This window comes from Tasmannia lanceolata, unplaced genomic scaffold, assembly GCF_043159265.1.
Source record: "Tasmannia lanceolata isolate RefF3 unplaced genomic scaffold, GAP_Taslan_0.1 ptg000020l, whole genome shotgun sequence".
Taxonomy (NCBI): Eukaryota; Viridiplantae; Streptophyta; class Magnoliopsida; order Canellales; family Winteraceae; genus Tasmannia; species Tasmannia lanceolata.
Window position 1 is genome coordinate 707,352 of NW_027518697.1, and position 20,733 is coordinate 728,084.

General features: G+C 39.1%; 1 protein-coding gene and 1 pseudogene across 1 annotated transcript; both read right to left on the bottom strand.

Annotated features, from left to right (window-relative positions):
• Window positions 1-3,803: 3,803 nt before the first annotated feature.
• Window positions 3,804-5,729, bottom strand: LOC143854469 (scarecrow-like protein 32 pseudogene; annotated as a pseudogene).
• Window positions 5,730-8,919: 3,190 nt separating this feature from the next.
• On the bottom strand, window positions 8,920-18,511 carry LOC143854268 (uncharacterized). The gene is made up of 6 exons (XM_077364144.1): window positions 18,288-18,511; window positions 16,568-17,573; window positions 16,304-16,491; window positions 10,459-10,495; window positions 10,074-10,129; window positions 8,920-9,645 (listed from the first exon to the last, which is right to left on the bottom strand). Exons 1-6 carry the CDS (start codon window positions 18,386-18,388, stop codon window positions 9,141-9,143), a joined length of 1,893 nt encoding a protein of 630 aa, XP_077220259.1. The 5' UTR covers window positions 18,389-18,511; the 3' UTR covers window positions 8,920-9,140.
• Window positions 18,512-20,733: the final 2,222 nt, after the last annotated feature.

The following is a 20,733-nucleotide window of genomic DNA, read 5'->3' on the forward strand; positions in this document are numbered from 1 at the left end:
TTTGTTCATAATAAACTTTGTTCTTGGATAAAATATATATAACAACAAAATTGGTGACCAACAGACAAGACAAACTGATTCAAGCAAGATAGTCAAACTAATTCATAGAGCAAGCCATTCATGATCGGTCACCGATTATTTGTGAAAATGTATTGGTCTTTGTTGTGAAAAATCCCCCTCAATATCAACCTGCAACTTCAATGGCAAAGCAAAATGAAACAGGCAAACACATGAAGACACAAACATTTACGTGGTTCGGCAGAAAGCCTATATGTGAAAGTCCAATATGAGAACTGGAGATTACAAGAGAAAATCAGTATCTCTCACCAATCCCACCTCGAAACCCTTGTACACCCTTCTTCTCCTTTTAACCTCTCAACCCTCTTCTCAAAAAACAAGAACATGAAATAAACCCAAAAACCATATAGGTCCCGAGCCGGGCCGAACTCACTTAAATAACAGGCAAGCCGAGTGGAGACGGGCTGCTTCCGGGTCGCAAACATTTCTTCAGACCTAACAGGGTTGAATTCAAGACAACCAATTCAACAGTATTATGTCGGTTGAGCAAGGAGAGCAACCCACACCACTATAAAAGCACGGTCCATTTAATCAATCCCGCCTCCATCTTCTCCACCAGTTTCTAGTCCACACAAGGAGGGGGAGAGAAGATATTGAAATCTAAGCTTAGTCCTAAAATTTAAAATACCCTTCCTCTTCAATTCTCACGATATCTCTCTACACCCTCCTCGCATGACTATCAAATTTGCTACCCCCGTGTCGAACAGGCCCACTCATGACAAATATAATGCACGTTATTAAGAGAAAAATAGTGTTGGGAACCGAGTAGAACTCGCACTTAAAGCTAGCCAATAAGAGGATATATGTACATGGTGCATGGCTACCTTTTCATGTTAGTAACCATGGGTCCCCACTATTGATAAGACATATAGTCTCCGCCCCAGGATGATGACCCTCGTTTCTAGACCATTATTTACTTGCACCAAGGTCTGAAAGTGGGACCCGCTTAAAACATTCCTTTTGCCAGACTTTCGAAGGATAGTCATGGTGATTGGAAGGGAGAATTTACATGCTGGGTGGCCGTGAAAACACTTGAAGTCTAAAAAAGTAGGTACAGCCCACTCCATATGATGATCCAAACCGTTCATCTGTTTGGGCACAACATAGATAGGTTGTGCCCCAAGAATCATTTCCATAGGATGATCCTAACCCTCCGATCAGTAGAAGATTCCATAAATGATTTTTGGGGCAGTACATATATATATATATTCAGATCAGTTCAGAGGGTTAGGATCATCCTATGGAAATGATTTTTGGGGCACAACCTATTTACGTTGTGCCAAAACAGATGAACGGTTTGGATCATCATATGGAGTGGGCCGTACCTACTTTTTTAGACTTCATGTGTTTTTATGGCCCCCATCATATAAATTCTCGATTGGAAGGAGGTTTTGGAATTATATGTATATACGATAAATAGACAGTATAACCATTATGGCATGGTATTAAATAAAATATCTCAAATACGTACGTAGGCCCTTTTCTAAGCAACAAATCTCTTAAGAAAGCAACAAATTTCTAAAAATTGAATACAAGAAGAAGATGGAAGAGGCCAAAAGCAAAGCAAAACAAGGAAAAAAAAACAAGCAAAACAGAAGAAAGAAGCAACCCATCTCTTTTAACTATAATCAGATCCATCTTCGTCAAGAAACTCTTGTTGGCAATTCGAGCAGGTAGAGGGGCTTTAGAGTAAGGCCCTGTAACATGTAACATTCTATAAGAGATAGTAATCTTACATGATTATGAATTAGATTGTCTACAAGTTCGACCTAATTGATGGTCCGCTAGGCTCCATGTTGTTGAAAGTGATGGGACCCTTACAATATCAAGGTGGGGTCTCTCGGCCTTTAATCCGATGGATTTTTTAAAAGCAAAAAATGTTTACTTTCTTAATGTATTATATTCTTAATTAGGGATTTGCTAGCATCCAAAATCTGCTGAAAAGTGAGCCTCTGTGGCTGCTGTCAGATGCAACAGACCACCCGCAAATCCCCCTTAGTTAATTTCCATAATGCATAGTTTTTTCTATTTTATTAGGATAATGCTAGATTCACAGGCGCCCTTGCAAAAAAGAAGGGGCGCCTACATTGGTGGGTTTCTATTTAAGATGGCACAGACAAGTACGATCATAACTGCCATAAATGTAAACCGACCAATGGAGGCTCCCTTCACTCCCTTTTTTGCAAGGGTGCCTTTGAATCTAGCATTCCTCTTTTTGTTATGGTATTGCATTAGAGAAAATAAGATTGTTTTGCCAATGTGCCGCCATTCCAATACAGTCTGTATTTTCGTGTGATCGACTGAAATAAAGTCACTCAAGGCAACATAGCTTATAAAAAAGCCACCCCATGAATGATATGAGCACATTGTTCATGATCCTCATAAACGTGTTGATACTCCAACTCATCTAATTTGGAATGGGAAATGATACTCCATTGTCATCTCATTTATTGTTTTGCTATCCTCTCACACTATCCATTTGCCATGTTGCTTCAACATCAACAGGGTGAGACTACACAAAGGCTAAGTCTCATCCGTATATACCCCCTATCCAACAGTGAATTCACCTCTTGAGTTTTTTATGCTCACATTGTTTAAGCCCTATGGGTAAGCCCAAATCAATCTAATGTTGAATATTTCACGTAGGATGTAAACTATTTGTAAATTTCTCCATTAACTCCTAGTAAAGGCCTCCTTTTCAAAAAAAAACTCCTAGTAAAGGCCTCACTAGCTACCTCTGAAACTTCACCACCAGTTAGCTTCTTCCGAATTGAACCAAAACCACTCCTGATTCGTTCATGTCAATTTGAAGAAATAGAGTCTTTCTTCCATCATGCACAAGACTCGTATCATACTGCCATGGTCGCCCCACAGATACACAATCATCATGCTCCTATCACATATCCAATTTCAAAGACTAATTATAATCCAATCGATGAGTCTGATAAACTTTTGTTAATGCTGATTCATAGAAGATATGTAGGTTGATATAGACATTAGATGATATCATTCAAAAAAAATATAGACATCAGATGATTTATCTACTTCCAAAGTTGTTACAGTTAATTCATGACTTGACGAACTCCTCTTAATCTAACCAGCTTTTAAGCTTTCCAACAAAGAATATTTTGAATGAAAATCTCAAATTAGAAAACAATTTTGCAATGACCTACTACTCGAATGGATGGTAATTATTAGATCAAGAAAGTGTCAGTTAGTTTATGAGGCATGTTGTCCAACCACATGAAAATCTAGTAGTCAGCTTGAACAAGACAGATATTTTCAGCTTCCTAGGATATCTATCATTCCACAAAATAATAATAATAATAATAAGAGGAAAGTGTTCCTAAGCTATAGCTTATCTAAGCTATAGGTCAAAAACACATGTGGCCCCACATTTTTTGGGGGATCCAAAGCATTCATTTGGAAGGCCCTTCCATGGATAAGGTGTGTACCAAAAATCAGCCCTTATAGGATCATCCTAACCCAATCAAAGGTGGAGTGGAAAATGGACAAACAATGTGTGTCCATGTTTCTACCCAAACAATAGGATGATCTTATAGGGCTGATTTTTGAAACACACCCTATCCATGGAATGGCCTTCCAAATGAATGCTTTGGATCCCCCAAAAAATATGGGGCCACTTGTCTTTTTGAGCTATAGCTTAGGAACACTTTCCTCTAATAATAATAATAAATAAATAAAAATCAGCTTCCTATGCTAAGTTATGAAAAGAAGCACAATCAAAGGGATTGCTTTGTCTCATATAAAGACAATATGTACATTTCCCAATTTCCCTTCCATGTGAACATAGCTTGGGCTTAACCACAAAAGTGACAAGAACTTATTCGACAGATCTTGTCTTGTGCTCATTTGCAGCCTTTACCAAAGAAAAGCTACCCTATTTTGTCATGGCTCTTCCCTTGGACCACAAAGTACTTCAACCCCCTAAAAAGTTCATTTACTTTACATTTTACACCCTAGAAAGTAGAAACCACTCCCTTTTATTCATCAATCCTACTAGGGATCCAAGTTGTGGCAAAGACTGAGTTATGACCTTTCCATGTAAGCACCAGCATATCATCTTCCCTCTTCATTCCCCAGCCACTAGCATGTTCATCCAGTAAGAACTTCACTTCCCCAACAGTTTCATCACAAAAAGGGACACTAATGAAATTTGCTTTCTTCATGCGTTGCACCAACCTAACACCAGATTCCAACCTCTCTATCCTTTGCAATCCTTCAAAACCTATTATGTTCTCAATCTTGTGCCCAACATCAGCTTCATATTCCATCCTCTGGTAACTATCCTTGGGCAAGAAAGTTTCCAATGCATCAAAAGGTATCCATAGATAATTCAAACATGAAGTAATTCTTGAAGAGAGACTCGAAGAATCCAGATCCGAATCCTCATCGACCATGACAACAATATGAGGATTAAGAGCCCTAATCATCTCTAAGAACCCATCTCTAAAAGATGGGTCTTGAGTGTTCCCTCCTTGTTCATCAGGCAAGTAACGAAGCCAATTCTGGCAATTGACAACCAACACCTCATCATCTTTGAGGTCTAGCAAAGAAGGATTCAACATTTCCATGAGCAACTCGTAGTGGTAACAAGGGGAGTCCACTGAAACATTGCGAGATTTAGGCGAAGATCCCTCTATCACGCGAAATTCGAATGGAACATCCCTCGACTTAGCGAAATTCGCCAAACATAGACCCACTTCTTCACTAGACACATTGAGGAAGGGAGGGACTTGTGGCCTAGTGGAGGGTACCGTGATTCGAAGCGCCGGAGCACCTCCCGGCCTCTTGGCTATGGCATCAATGAGGGTAGGCCATTGCATACAATGTGTGATGCTAAAATCCAAGATATGGACTCTGGGTTCCCCTTCAATTGCCTTGTAGATGGCTCCATTTGATGCACAAAATCCAAATCTATGCCAAGGCAGGAGGTCTACATACCCCGCTAGCTCCGTGGCTGTCATCGACCTAGTCCTACTCCTTTGAAGAGTGTTGGTGCCATGAAAATTCATGGCACTAGGGAAAACCCTAGAAGTCCTTGAGATGAGTGCCCTTAAGAACCATGAGGTGAGCCTTTGGTTAGGGTCACCTTGAGAAGAAGCAACGTTGTTGAGTACCCACATGACCTGTTGAGCTAGAGTCACATCGTTTCTCTCTAGGGCACTTGCACAGTGTAGAAGAAGCTTCTCTATGCAAGCTCCATCAAGGCTTCCAAGGGATCCCTTGAGTGCACCGGATAGAGAACTTTGAGGGGTGTTGAAGATGTTAGGATTTGGGAGGGAGATGGGTTTTTGGGTGCCTCTAAGTTCAGCCTTCATTTAGTTGAGAGAGAGGGAGAATTGAATTAGGGTTTTCTTTTACGTGCATGGAGGGATTGATTAAAGGGGATTGTATGTTGGTATTGGTGATGGCGGTGCTTCTTTGACACGCAGCTGATAATTATTGGAGAGATGGGGATTGAGGAGCAATGGTTTTATCTTGAGGAAGATATGGAGTTGCAGATTGTCTGTGGTGATGGGTATGAAGAATCTCTACATGACTGGAGTTTTAAATGTGAACGAGAGAGAGAGAGAGAGAGAGAGAGAGAGAGAGAGAGAGAGAGAGAGGGGTTGGGCTCTTAGTTTACTCTGTTCTAGGTGCTATATATTTATACACCAGGAAATTTCTCGTGTTATATCATATCATAATAAAAAGGCCAAAAATACAGTTGATTAGAACCTTCGGTTTATGCGGAAATGACAAGCATGCCAAGGTTTTTATTCTTGGCCTGTTTTTCTTTATTTACTTAATTTAATCACTAGGAACATGGGTAAGTTCAAGAAGGGAAACCAAAAGTAATGTTTTCTATTTCTTACAAACTCATTTTAACAAAATGATTGTTGGGATATGACAAAATGAAAGCAGATGATTAGAGCCTTCATCATCATCAAATTCTTCCTCTCTTCTTATTATTAGGGGTGCAACACGGGTCATTTTTGGGGAATTCAGGTTGAGCTTTTACCATAAAATCAGGTCGAAGGCTCGCTGATTCCGATTCATTTTTAGCAAAAGCTCAACCCGACCCTACCCAAGTTGCACCCCTACTTATTATTATTCAGTAAAATTGATATAATAGAAACCTCTGGTAAAATGCCCGCCCGTAACCTAGCTTTGGTTATTTTGGTCATTTTCTCTCTTACTTCTTATATTTCTATTTTTTTTGTAGAGTTGTAACAGTTTTCTTTGGTGAATAGAAGGTAGAGAGTAGGTTAAATGGGCTGCCCTGGCCGTCCACTCTTTTGTCGAATGCAAGCTCAAGAAATGCCATTAAATGACAAACCCAACTTGTTATTTTAACTAATTACTTTTTTTTCTTTGAGCTTAGGGATTGATGGTTACCTCTCATTGCTATGCTTTCACATACGTCACAATAGAATCAAAATATAGAAATAAATTTGGTTTCTTGTGCATGAAAATCCAGCACACGAGACAACAAGACCAGTTTCCATAAGGACACCTGATAATTCATGAAAACAAATAACTTCAGACTCATTGGAAGGTAGTGACTATATAGGATATATAAAAAGGCTACCAAATTGAAGATTTCTAATAGAATGATCCTGACCCAATTTTCACAAATGCTGTTAATTAACTTCCCATCCATAATTTCTTCCTGTTCAAACATTAATGACAAACATGGTAATAGAAATTGTTTTTAATTAAGGTGAAATTCAGTTCACCACTCAATAAGACCAGTCTCTTTCGTCCTACTAAGAGTATTGCCCAAATAGATCATGTGATCTTACATTCTATCATATACACAAGGTCTAAAATTTCAATGCTTATGGGTAATTTGGTTTCTACAAGATTTTCAACTTTCATGGACCCAAGCATCCAAAAGTTTTATGAGCACTTAATCATGATTAGTCAGGTCTTAAATGTAACCGAGTTACGCAATTACCTTGAAACTAGTCAGGATCGCATCAATTTGACTTTGGAAGGGAAATAATAAGATTAGTGGACAAAGTTTCACAACATAGATTATCCATAAATTGCAGTTTTTTCAATTTTTAACATATATTCTATCAGCCTTCACAGTTTCATCTCATTAATATAAGGTTTTGGAATAGTGAAAAAGTACAAAGTTGACTGAAGATTTTGTTTTTTCAAAAAAAAGAAAAAAAAGGCTTCATCCAAGAATATTATTGACATTAGGGTTTATTTGGATTCAGGAAAAACATCTCTTGCAGGGAAACAAAAAATCTTAGGCTCTTTTTCTTTCGACGTAAAACAAATTTTATGCCCGTTTTTTTAACGTTGTAGCTTATTCCATGTTACCCTTTTTTTTTTTTCATGTGCAATCAAATAATAGAAAGACAGGAAATTCTAGAATAAAATTTCTTTTACAAACTTTTCTTGAAAATTCCTGCAATCCAAGCAGGGCCTTGCTCTGTTTGGTTGCTTGTGGATGGGTGGGAGATTAGGAGAAGACAACGGGAGATCAAAAGAAGATCTGTCAACGGGGAGATTAGGAGAGGATGTAGGGAAGGTTGTTTGGTTGCTTAAGATTTTCTCCTCAAATTTCTACATTTTGGTAAAATTTGGGGAGCGACTTTAGAGGGCGCCACATCACCGACAACCCCGGTGGTCAAAGACCCCAAAATTGCTAAAATGGCGACCAAACAACCTTCAGCGGATAAGGAGAAGGTCATTCCCCCATATTTTTCTCAAAAATAAGTAACCAAAGTAAAGGGCTCTTTGTCATTTATATATGGTTTAGTCGTTTGTGTAGTACCACAATAAGCAATGCTACTAGGTTTTAAAAAGAGGGAAGTAATAAAAATTATAAAATATCATATGTATATTAATGACAAGGAATTACTTTTTCAACCGATGTCTCATCCGTATCCAATCATTCCTAATGGATTGAAACTAAAAATAAACACACACACAAAACACAAGAGGGCTTTTATTCTGGGTTACATTGACGTATAGGGCATATGCTTGCAAAAACTAGAGAAATAATTGAGATTAGCATAACGCAGAGGGGAAAGTGACAAGATCACAATCAAAATGAACCAATGGGAGCTCCAAGGTCCAAAGCTTGCTTATCATAGATAATTGTTTAAGATATGCATAGTAATTTTCACCCCCAACACCAGTTTGAACATTTTATAACCTTCTGTTGTCCTATATTTGGTATTAAAGTGGAAGAAAACAGACTAGTAATGTCACCACGCCACAACAAATTGTAGGAAATCGAAGTGACTTGTAATATTATTAAAATTAGACGGTATATTGATGGGAATGAAGAAGGAGACAAGGGGGATTGCTAATAACCTCATATAAGCTAAACGACTCTGACATGGTTTGGAATTGAAAAAATTCTGAATGTTCATCAAGGATTTCTCTCATTTTTGCCTTGCATAGAATGGGAAAGGATAAAAAAATCAGGAAGCTAACGGAACAAGGGTGAGTTATCAATATCAACTGATTTTAAAAAGCAACTCATAATTGACTCGGGTGACTCTCATTCCCTTTATTTTAAGTTTGAGGATGTTAGCCCTAGTCCCCCAACTGAAGTAATACAGGGACCCTTCATAGAAATACACGATAAGGAATCAAGACATTAATTTACCCGCCGATGTTATTAGATATTGTAACGACCCTTCATTTTGAATTTTGAGTCCGAAACTAATTCAAATTTGGGTTTAATTTAGTCCAACACAAGCTCAAAATTGCATTTAATTTTGGACTCAAAGCTGATTTAATTTTGAGTCCAATTATCAGTTTTGGACTCAAATCATTTCCCAAAACCCAAAAGGAACGAGGCCCAAGTAAGTGAATGCTTGTTTTAAAAGTTTTACCCCCCTAAAAAGCAACTGTAAATTACTTGGTGCAACAATGCTGAAGAGCCGTTAGTGAATTCTCTACAATCTTAGATCGAACTCTAATACAATCATAAGAACCAGATGACAGCAATGCCAATTCCCAACTGAAAATAAATTACCCACCTAAATTTCATTTCAGTGTAGTGACCCAGAAGAAAAAACTGCCCATCAGTAACCGTTGATCTGCCTGGGGCCAGCGCCCGAATAAAACTCACGGGTACCAGTCAGCCGGGAGAATCGCGCCTGATTCCGGCCGGGCAGGTTACTCTGAGTGGTAAACCGGTCTACCGCGATTCGGGTGTCCGAAATCGACCTTGAGAATGCTTGTGCAAGTTCCAGGGCAGAGGCTGCCCTGCCATGACGAGACCCAGGGGCGTCAGATGATGGGTGCAGTTTTGGCGGCTCCTCGATGGGCTTGCGCCAGCTATCAGGCTCTTGCCGCCGTTGCTGTTCCTGATGCTTCTCAGTCTCCTTACCATTTCTCCGGGGATTATCATTCCGCCGAGAAATCCTCTGCACATCTGTTTTCTCGGCGTCAGGGCGGTGATCTTTTCTCTCGGCTTCCCTTCCAATTCTCTGGTCTGGTGGGAAATTCTCAGGCCTTTCGCCCTGTCGAGCAGTTGGAATAGTGGGCTCTGCCTTTGCATCAGCCTTGGGAACATCATGTTTCACCCTACACCAAGGAATAGCTATGAGAATCGAAGAGCAAATACACTAGAGGGTCGTGGCCCGGGGAAGAAAAGGGAGCGAATATATCATTTCCTATGGAAAAGCTACATGCTTGGGTGACAGGTCTTGAGCTTAAAAATGTTCTAAATGTGAATTAGTCATGAGACGAAAACTGGAAAGATTTTAGACAAAGTTAGCAAAGTCTCTTTCCACAGATTGACAGGGATATGGAACAGTGAGTTTCCCGCACAAACATCTAGTTTCCACAAATGTACAGGACACATGAAGGCATTTGGCAGACGGATCCCTGGTGAGGCTTTTAAGTAAGCAATGGCAACAATTTGATCATTCATATTTTTCATGAAAAGTAGAGAGGTTTTGCTAATTCTAAAAGCAAATTGAGAAGAGAAGATTTAACAAGGATTGGAGTACCTGTTCGAATCAACGTTGTTGATGACAGTATCATCAACCCCACGGTCTTTCAGTACCTGCAATGAACGCAACACCACCCACGTGACGTAAAATAAGAGGCCTAGGAGAAAATGAAGCAGATAATAGCAGGAAATAAATGGATATGCCACAATTCTAAGCAAATGAACCTCAAACTCCAGAAATTAAAAAAAAAGTTACTGGACCAAAATCACCCTTGGGGAAGATGAATATCATAAACTGTCGCCAAGAATATCAGAGCTAGTTTGCTCGATTTCAAGGGAGCAGCATTTTTCATCGATTTCCGAAATGTGGGATGACCGAATTTATGTTGCCAAATGGAATAGGCATTGAAAATATCAATAATAACGAAAGGAAGAACAGTTACCAGTTCTCGTGGTCGTGCACCCCCAAACAATGTTTTCCTACAGCAACAAAAAGATGGCAGAAAACAGTTAATTAAATGATAACAGGAGAAAGAGCACATTTCTCATCAAAATACTGATAGATACGTGATAAGCGATCATAAAATCTAACACCATTTTACACATTTTAAATTCAAGAATGAATAGTCAAATGGTTGAGTAAAGTAATACATTTCTCACTATCGTAAATAGCCACAAGGTTCAATCCCAGAATGTTTTATTAGTGTTTTATGCTTCATTGTTTTACAGAAAACAAAAAATAGTGCAGCTAACAAGGGAATATCCTTACCAATCACTAGAAAGAAAAAAAAAATGTACATAAAATCTGCTTGATTTCAAAATACAAGGATCGGTTGACCTCTTCATCTAATTGATGTTGGATCTTTCTACACCCTTTCAAGTTAGACTTAGAATGAAGATCCAAATGGTTTGAATACAATCTCAATCTTTCAGCATTGTAAACATTCAGAAGGTTGATATCCAGCATGAACTAATCAAGAGATAGAGAGGAAGAAGTAGAGGAAGAAGCAAGGTAGAGAAAGAAGATAAGGTGTTCAAGTGGATGGAAAATCAAACACAGAGACTTTTACTATTTGTGCAGTTCAAGAAAACCAAGAGGACCCAAACAAACAAGTCGCACAGTTAAAGTGACTTACGGTTACTGGGAAAAGATAAAAAATACTAAACTACCTCTCCTTTATAAAACCCAAAAGTCCTTGCTATCTTGCGGCCTCATCCTATCCATTCTTTATTCTTCTATACTCCCTCAAGCTCGAGTATAGATATCACACATTTCCAACTTGTCAATAATTCATGAAGTGTAGACTTGGTAAATATATAAACCAACAGCGAAACTAGCTAAACATATGGAGGATTTCAGTTTGATTGGTGTTCCAATGTTCCGCTTAAAAATCTTTTCCCGATCTGTTCCAATGTTCCTCTTAAAAATCTTTTTCTTGATCTGTTTGCTATGGCTGTATCAAAGGACGCTTTTGTGAAGGATTACATGGAAAGAAGAGACAATAGAATGGTATGGAGACAGATTTTCAGGAGAAATTTCTGAGAGGGAGATGCCATCCATATTTAGACTTTTAGAAATGCTTGAAGAGGGATACGTGAAGAAGTCGGGGGAGGATAAAGGGATATGGATATGGAACTCGTCTGGGACTTTTCTGTGAAATCCTATTTTTTCATCTTGCTTCCAGTCCTGCTTCCTCCAGTGTAGCTAGGGATACATTAAGCAGTCTGGGAAAGATAGAAGGATATGAATAGAGTTAGTTATAGCTCAATGGAACCAAATCAATACAAACTTTCAAGAAGTAATACAACAATTATGCAATGAATTGAGTTAGTTATAGCTCATTCCTATTGAATACTCCTAATCCCTAACCTTCCAGTTAATCATCTAAATTGTGACATTTCTCCAACCATTGATTTTAGAAAGGCAACATTTCGGTCAGACCACTAATCACTCTTGGTAAAATGTAAACACCCATGGTAGAATACCTATTGCACTTTGCGTAGCCTTCACATAAGTGATCAACTTATGATCTCTATAGCATAATCATGGAACAAAGAATGGCGGAGATAGTCATACAAGCCAATGCAAGAAGAGAAAGAAACACGAAGGCCAATGAACCTAAACAATCTATCAAAGAAGTTGATGGATGCTCACAACCACCTCATTAATTAACTATCCCTTGGCTAGTGAATCCGCCCTCCCAATTGGCCTTTCTAAGAACATGTTGAAACAACACATAAAAAGAGACACACCCAAAATTTAATCAATAAGATCCTCCAACCTCAACTATAAACCAGACCGTTTGTGCTACTCACATTCAAGAACTCCCTTAATTACAAAAGGGCCTAGGAAATCGGTTACTACGATTCTAATCCTTGCTTAATGTGCACAGCTCCGTTCCAACAAATCCCTAATGCCTAAAAGATCCCAAAAGGGCAATATTACAACCCCCAAATGATCTCATGTGAAACCACAGACTTCGTCCGGCCTAGATTTCCAATAGACAAGCCATCAAAATTCAGCTAAGACAATCTTGTGTAGGACTTAGGAAGGCTTCTATCTCACCAAAACTTTATATTCGTTCTCTAGGCTCCAATAAGACTTCCTCCCAACATTGCCTAAAATCATCCCAACAGAATTGGGGAACTTCTCACTCAATAACCGTGAGATGAGAGGTGTTTTCTTATATAAAATAATAATTCTATCATTCGAAAAAAAAAAAATTCTATTACGAGTGTGTGTACAACTCAACTACAACTCAACAAATTTAACAAAAAAGGAGAGTCCATATGGCAACTCAGCTAACAATGAAACATATAATTACACATCTAAATATATAATACAAGTATACAAGTACGCTTGCCAATACCATACACTACAAATATGGTAATTTTATACTGCATGGGATTTTAATTTTAATTTTATATTAATATGCAATATGGTAATTTTATATTGCATGGGATTCTAGAAGTATAAAAGCAGGTGTACAAGAGTGCTGGTCTATTCCATATTCTACATGCAGCCTGAGAATCATCACGATCGGATGGACCTGAAGTGTCTTCAACACTAGCAATCAGCATGTAGACCAATGTAACAAAATTTATCTGCATTACAAACCAATTAAAGAAGATAGCCAAATGAAAAGAGAACACCCTTGTTGCGTTGTGAAGGGTGATACACAATGATAAGTAATATTCAGGAAGATGCACAAGCTCCTAAAGTTCACCCATCAAAGCAAGAGTTGGAAACCATTCATGCCTACGACAAAAATTTGAGCCTAAAAACAGCCCCAGAGTTCATTTTTTCTTATTTACATGGATTACACATGCATAAATGCAACTTCAACACACTGCATTTGTTGGAAATAATGTCCACATCGATCAAATCATCTATTAACCTTGAATCACAGTTGAGAGGCGTGATGAATGTGCCACTTGCTGGAGATAGGTGGAGCCCCCAACGTACATGGGATTTTGGAAACTCTACCTCCTGGATTCAACCAAGCCAGTCTAGATCTGATCTTAAGATGTGACTGCACTACCAATTTCAGACGGTTGTACTTGAGTATACTTTTTTTTTTTTTTAAGAATTAACAGTTTCATTCCCGAGCCAAAATGGCAGAAGTACTCGGAAAAAAAAAAACGATGTCCCAAAGAATGCCCAAAACACAAGTTGGAAGTCCCACAAAGGTTTAAGGTTTCAGTATGTGTTACGGTTGTGATGGAAATGGGAAAATATCGGTTTTGGATAGAAATTTCAGTGGAAATCCCATAAAACTAAAAAATGTATGAAAACGTATGCAAATATGGACATTTAAGATGAAACTTTAGAAATACAGTGTAGGCAGAGGAAGAGGTTACGGGTAGGAGGGAGGTGGTTGTGGAAGATGGGGTGGGCCGTCGGGGGCGGAGAAAAGATATGACTTCACCCAAAAAGTCATTTAAGATGAATTTTTATTGGGTGGAAATAATGTCCACCCAAAAAGTCAGAATAAAAGGAAAAAACTTACAAATCAGATGGAGAAAAGATGGCCAAAATTTACCTTGATTTCTCTGGAGAAAAGATAGCCAAAGATCACCTCGATTTCTCTGGGCTCGGCGATTTCCATAGGAGGAGAAGAAGAAGAAGCCTTGATAACCGACGGTGAAAATTTCCGGCGAGAACACCGGAGAGAGGGGTAACAAAGCAAAGAAGAAGGCTTTGAAGTTGAGGAGGGGAGTTTAAATGAAGAGGAAAAGAGGGTGTCTAATCTTAGGGCTACGACCATTGTAGCTTTTTTTTTGTCTCTGTTTGAAAAAATTCTTTGATTTGAGATTGGAAAAAGGGAAACTGAAGAGAGGACAGAGATGAAGAGGGAGTGTATGTAACATTGAGAAATGAAGAAGAGATGCCACGTGTCAGAATAGTCTATCTGTTTCACGTGGTACAGAGTACTTTGAGTCCAACTAAGTGGACTCTCACCGTCGGGGTCAATTCTAACGATCATTTTTCTGGGGTCCCACGTTATTGTAAAAATTAACGGTTTAGGTCTTCTTGTTTGAACCCTCTTTAATCTTGTGGCTAGGAGAATCGGATCAAGGTAAAATTGACGGTAATGAGCGGGGACTTATGGAGCCATATTGGGTCAAAGGACACATGAGGCCCACAAAGTGGGGCCGCATCTTTTAGCATAGTTCGGGGGAAGTGAGGCCCCCCTTTTTTTTACTCGGGACATGCCCCTTTACTGTATTTATTTAAATCTTAATGAATCATATCAATGAATTTTTCTTTGGGGGTAGGCAGAGGACGAGGTTACGGGTGGGAGGGAGGTGGTTGTGGAAGATGGGGTGGGCCGTCGGGGGTTGAGTTAGGGTTAGGTGAAGGGGAAGGGCGGAGTTAGGGTTAGGGTTAGGGTTTTGGTGAAGGGTAAGAAGGAGAAGTTAGGGTTTCGGTGAAGGGGAAGGGTGGAGGCCAATGGTGGTCCCTAGGGGTCACAACCCTAGGGCTCTGGTACCATGTTAATAGAGAGAGGAGAAGAGAATTGTGTGAGTTGGAGAGAACTCCCCCTCACTTATGTATTTATATATTGAGAGAGAACATTACACATGACCATTATGCCCTTAGGCATATACATACATCTAACAGGTTCTATACATACATCTAACAGGTTCTATACATACATCTAACATGTTCAAAGGAACACACTACCAAGGCTGCAGCCGACAGCCTTGCACACTACGTCCACCCCTTGTTTCCTTCTCTCCCTTCCCTTTCTCTCTATCCCGTATCTCCCCCACAGCTAGCAACACATGGTTGGTTTGCAGCCCCTATTCCCTTCTCTTCTTTCCTTCTCCCTTATCCCTAACCTTCCCCTCTTCTTTTGACAGTTCCTGCTGTTATAGCAGCAGTCATCTCTGCTCTTTTTTGTTTTTTTTTTGCTACAAACACTTTTGTGATCTGATTTTTTTATGAGTTGGTTTGATTGATTATGGATCTATCATATGGAACTTTGATTGGATTAATTATAATTTTGTTGGTGATTGAACTCAACAATTATGCATTTTCTATGAATGTTCCAGTTGTGAAAGATTACCATGTTGTGTTTAAATTGATTGAGAATGTATGCTTGCTGCACTTATTGAATTAGTAACATTATTGCTGATCCAAAAGTCTGCGAATCTGATTTACGAACCCTAGGTTTGCATCAATTTGGTTTTTGTGTGTGCAAAGCCTCTCATGCCTAGGCCTTAAATAGGCTTCTAAGAGGTTGAAGTTCTTCTCACTTTCTTGATGTGGGACAGAACATAAAAGTGAAAACAAAAGCCAACGTGAAATACCAAAATACCTTTGATGACACTATAGAAAACCAAACAAAAACAAAGGCATTTTGAAAGTTCTATTCTTCGCTTCTTAATTTAAAACACTTCTAATAGCAGTAACTTATGCATAGGTTTTTATCTTATTTTTATATTACCCAATCTTCGTTCTCTTATAGTTCTTAGTTTAGTAAATTCATACAACAGTTTTTTTCTCACCATTAACGCTTCTGCAAATCAAAATTGATTATTTCATATACAAAATTTCCAGTATTATAATTTCACCTAGATATGATATGATTTTTAACAATTACTTATTCAAGAATGTTGAGATCAGAGCCCACATAGCTCTTCAAAGTCAGTGAACAAAAGTTTTGTTGTCAAATTCCAAAGAAATTCCAAAAAAAGAAAACACAATTTAACAAGAAAAGAAAAGCAAAAGGTATTTGAAATAAGTAACATCCACAAAGAGTTCCCAAAAAGATTAGCAACCTTTCCCTTTGACCACTCCCGTCCATTTTGTCAATAGGCTGTGATCGGGGCTTCAAATTCAATTTGGGACGCTCCACTGCTTGATTTACTCCATCAGTACCAGTTGACCCTGGTCTTGAAGGATTCGAGTTCCCATATAATTCATTAACAATTTCAACTTGACACAATTCAGTAGGTTGATGATACCCCTAGAAAATGAAAAACAACAATCAATAAATATAAAACTTCAATATCATAAGATTCATCCATCAATAAATACAATACCTGCTTGTTGTCAATCACATGTGTTTCCGAGGGTTCCACCAGCTTTGTCCTAGGAAGAAGCTTCAACTTTGGTCTCTCTGATGCTTCTGCCGGTACCTTATATTGTGAATGCGATTGGGATTGGGATCCACTCAATTTACCTTCAGTAGAATCTGGACGATCCCCATCAGGGTAAAATGCCAAGTTCCTTTCCTTCGCTTCGGGACGAACCCCATCAGGGTAAAATGCCAAGTTCCTTTCCTTTGCTTCTGGGTACACCGGAGACCTCACCCTCTCATAAGGTGAGAACTCCTTCCCGCCACCCTGCCCCACATCTTCAACAATTCGATCCCTTTCGCCATACCTTCCCCTTGTCACATCAAAACCATGTCTATCATTCATTCGATCCACACTGTTGTAAGCATTATGATCCTTAAAATGAGCATCGCTCTCCCTCTCAGAGTATCTAATCACTTCAACATCGGGCTGATTGTAGGTTGAAGGCTTAGATTGCCATCTACCTGACTGAATCTTCTCAAGCGCGCTTGCTTGGGCAAACTTTGAGACAGCACTAGGCCCAGACCAGGTCATAGAAGAAGGCACTGGCTCAGCAACACCGACATCTTTCCTCGCCCCCCACGCATTTGGAGCTGAGCTGGCAACAGCCTGACCACTAATAGCCCCAGTAAATTGTGAACTCGCCACCGAAGGGGTAACGACCACAGGCAATTTTGTCGCTACTGCAGCACTCGATGAGTGGGATACAGGGTTAGAGGGTTTTGGATCAGGGCGACTCTGGGGCAGGGGATCTTCATTGATAAGGCGTCTAGGGATGGAAGCACCATCAAAGGGCTTGCGTTCGTCCTCGTCAAAATTACGGCCAATGTGCAGTGACTGCGAGAGGAAGGAAGACTTATCGTCGAAAGTACGCATTGATCCAGAAGATCCGGGCCGCAAACGGTGATCTGATCGACCAACAGGGTTGCCCCAAGCCATCGGATTCTGGCGATCTGAGGGCTTTACCATGCTGAAAATTGAAAATTGAAAAAATAAAATAAAATCAAGTCACAGACCTGCTGGCTGTTTGGATAGATGGATTTTATAAGCCCAGATTGTAAAATCCTGGATTTTCTGGATTTCGTAAGCTAAATCCTGGATTTTACAATCCTAATAATGTACAATCCAGTTTTTAACTTATAAAATCCAAGTTTTAGCTCATAAAATCCAGGTTCTGGCTTATAAAATCCAGGATTCTACAATCCATGATTATAAAATCCTCGTATCCTCCATTTCAAAAAAAAAAAAAATCCTCGTATCCAAGCTAGTGTTCCGAATTGCATCGAATTTATAAAAAAAAAAAAAAACAGAAAGAAAAGGAACAAAGTAGAAACTAGGGTTTCGAGTCTCTATCAGATCTAGGGTTTCATTACTCTTTTACATTTCAGTTTTTGTTTTCTAAGTGACGAAATTAAAGAAGATATTTTCCGCAGACCTAGCATTCCGATCAGCATCGCTCCAAATTCAAAAAAAAAATCTATAAAAACAGAAAGAAAAGGAACACAGTAGTTCGAATCTAATCAGATCTAGGGTTTCCTTACTCTTTGACATTTCAGTTTTTTTCTAAGTGAGAAAGTTAAATAAGATAATTTCCCTACAACTTTATTTAAGGCAAACCAAACGAGAGAAAAAATTAAAATAAAAAAGAGAAAAATAAAGAAATCAAAGAGATTTGGAAGCTTACATGCCAGGAGCTGAAGGAAGAGGGAGATCGGAAGGGATTGAGCCTCCATGAAAATCTTTCAGCGTCATGGTCGATCGGCTGAATGATTTCTTTTTCGACATTTCACTTTCTCTCGATTTTCTTTTCCTCCTTTCCCTTTTCCTTCTTTTTCTTTTGCTTTCTCTTCGTCCTCTCTCAGTTTACCGGGAGAGAGTCGGGAAAAGGAGGAGGTCGCTTAGCGTACGACAGTCCCTTTATATGAAGCTTAATGACGAAAATACCATCTTTTGAAATGACACTAGTACCCTTCATTTAAGAGCCCCGTTTTACGTAACTGCCATGGCCCACCAAGTATACACGTGGCAGTTTACAGGTGGGCTCCCATTAGCTTGAACCGTTGCCACTTGTTCGGCAATGATGGAATGATTCTACCTAATCCAATACCTAAGTATATCCTAAGCGTAAGAAACAGGACTACAAAAATGAATTTTCTTTTACGGAGTTTTTATATGATGAAAGGCCTTACAATCCATTATTTTTCAAAAAGTACCGTACGGCCCACACCATAGGATGATCCAAACCGTCCATAAGATGGGACAAAAATCATTTCCATAATGGACTACAAGGCCTTCCATTACTTTTTGAAAAATAATGGACTATAAGGCCTTTCATCATATAAATACTCTCCTTCTCCGATCATGTTAGTTGTTTCCACCATCGCCAACATGAATTTTCTTATGTTGGCGCACCTAATTAATGGTCCCCGCGGAGATGTATATATTTCCACCCCATTTACAACATTTCTATCCTCTTTTATTTGTATTTTCCTAAAAGTGGGAGCATTTAATTTCTAGGACTTTTTATACCATGTCTACCCACTTTTTTTTTAAATGATATAGTAGGGCCTACAATCTTCGATGATCCAAACCATTCATTTGTTGGGCCCCAATGTAAATAGCTTGTGCTCTGAAATAATTTTCATAGGATGATCCTAACCCCTCGTTCATTGTTCAGCAAAGGTTTCTATAAAATGTTGGAGAGGTAGGATCATCCCATGATGGTAATAAATTCATTCTAATCTCAAATTTCAAAGTACTCTAACTCATTTAGGCAATTGGACCTGGACAATATAATCTTGATGTTGTTAAATGGAGGTAGGAAAAAAGATTTCCCAAATTTTGTTATCAGATCATATTGATATCTCATATATATTTTATGTATTTAGAGAAATGTAACAGTGTGATTGAAGAGAAAAAAAAATAATGGAAGGTTATCTGCTTAGGAGGACAAAAATTTCTCCTATTCCAAAACAAAATCCTCTAAGCACTTTTGAGTAGGCGTGCAACTTGGGTCGGGCCCAAACCGATTTTGGCTTGGGTTGGGAAAAGCCAACCTGATTTAATTTCGGGTTGGGTTAGGGTTGAGGCCTTGGCAACCCGACTAGACCTGAACCCGACCTCCGTCCTCTAATTTTTTTCATGATGTTCTTAGGATTATGTTTTTCCTTATATTTTTCTGTTTGGCCCTAAATGAACCCGAACTCAACCCGTACCTAACCATCCTCAACCCGAACCCAACCCGACCCGATTTAGAAGCGGGTTGAATTAGGGTTGACCATCCTCAACTCGAGGCTCGGGTTGGGTCGGGTTAGGGTTGAGGGAATGCTATCTCGGGTTGGGTTAGGGTTGGCCTCAACCCGACCCAACCCGACCTGAATTGCACCCGTACTTTTGATTCTAACATCACTTCTTCTCTTTCTTCGTTGCAAATCTAAAAGGTTTCTACCCCTTTGTGGTTCATTGCAATGTATGGGTAGGTTTAGAGTGTGATTGGCATTGCTGAAATTTTTTTCCAAAAAAAAAAAAAAAAAAAATCATAGTTAGAGCTTGCTTGGGTCATTTTTTCAAGTTTTTTTGCGAAATTTTTTCTTTCCTAAAAAGTGGTTTTCCAAACATTGAAAAATAAATTTTACAATGAAAAAATTAAGAAAACCTTTTGAGTATTGTGCAACATGCCTGAGGACAAGATTGGCAGCCATGAAAAAACGTTCCATAGTGGGGTTAGTTGTGAAAGATGGCTGAAAGGGTGAGACCTAGGGTGGCACCGAGGGGAGCATGAAAAGCCCTTGAAAAACAGGAAAGAGAAAAATCAAAAATTTTCATTGCTTTGGACACGCGGATTTTAGAAACCAGGTTTTAGGTTGAAAACAGTGTACAAGAGCGTTTCTTGGATTTTAAGTAAGAAAACCAGGTTTTAGAAATCTCTCCCGCATCCTGAGAATTCTAAAACCTGGAAACATGGGGTGATATGCTGCTCTCTTGCTGCTGGAAAGACGGGCGAGAAATCAAAAAACGACGGTTGGTCTCTTTCTATTCTCGTCTCCTATGTACAATTTTGAGGAAATCCAGGTTTCTAAAATCCGCGTATTCAAACGGCCCCTTTTTCTCATGTTCTCTCCACGCTTGGC

Coding starts and splice junctions, on each gene's coding strand:
- LOC143854268 (XM_077364144.1), bottom strand. CDS start 18,388: ATGTCGAAAAAGAAATCATTCAGCCGATCGACCATGACGCTGAAAGAT. Junction 10,496..16,303: donor GGGAGTGGTCAAAGGGAAAG/GTTGCTAATCTT, acceptor TTGTTGCTGTAG/GAAAACATTGTTTGGGGGTG. Junction 9,646..10,073: donor AACAACGTTGATTCGAACAG/GTACTCCAATCC, acceptor TCCTTGGTGTAG/GGTGAAACATGATGTTCCCA.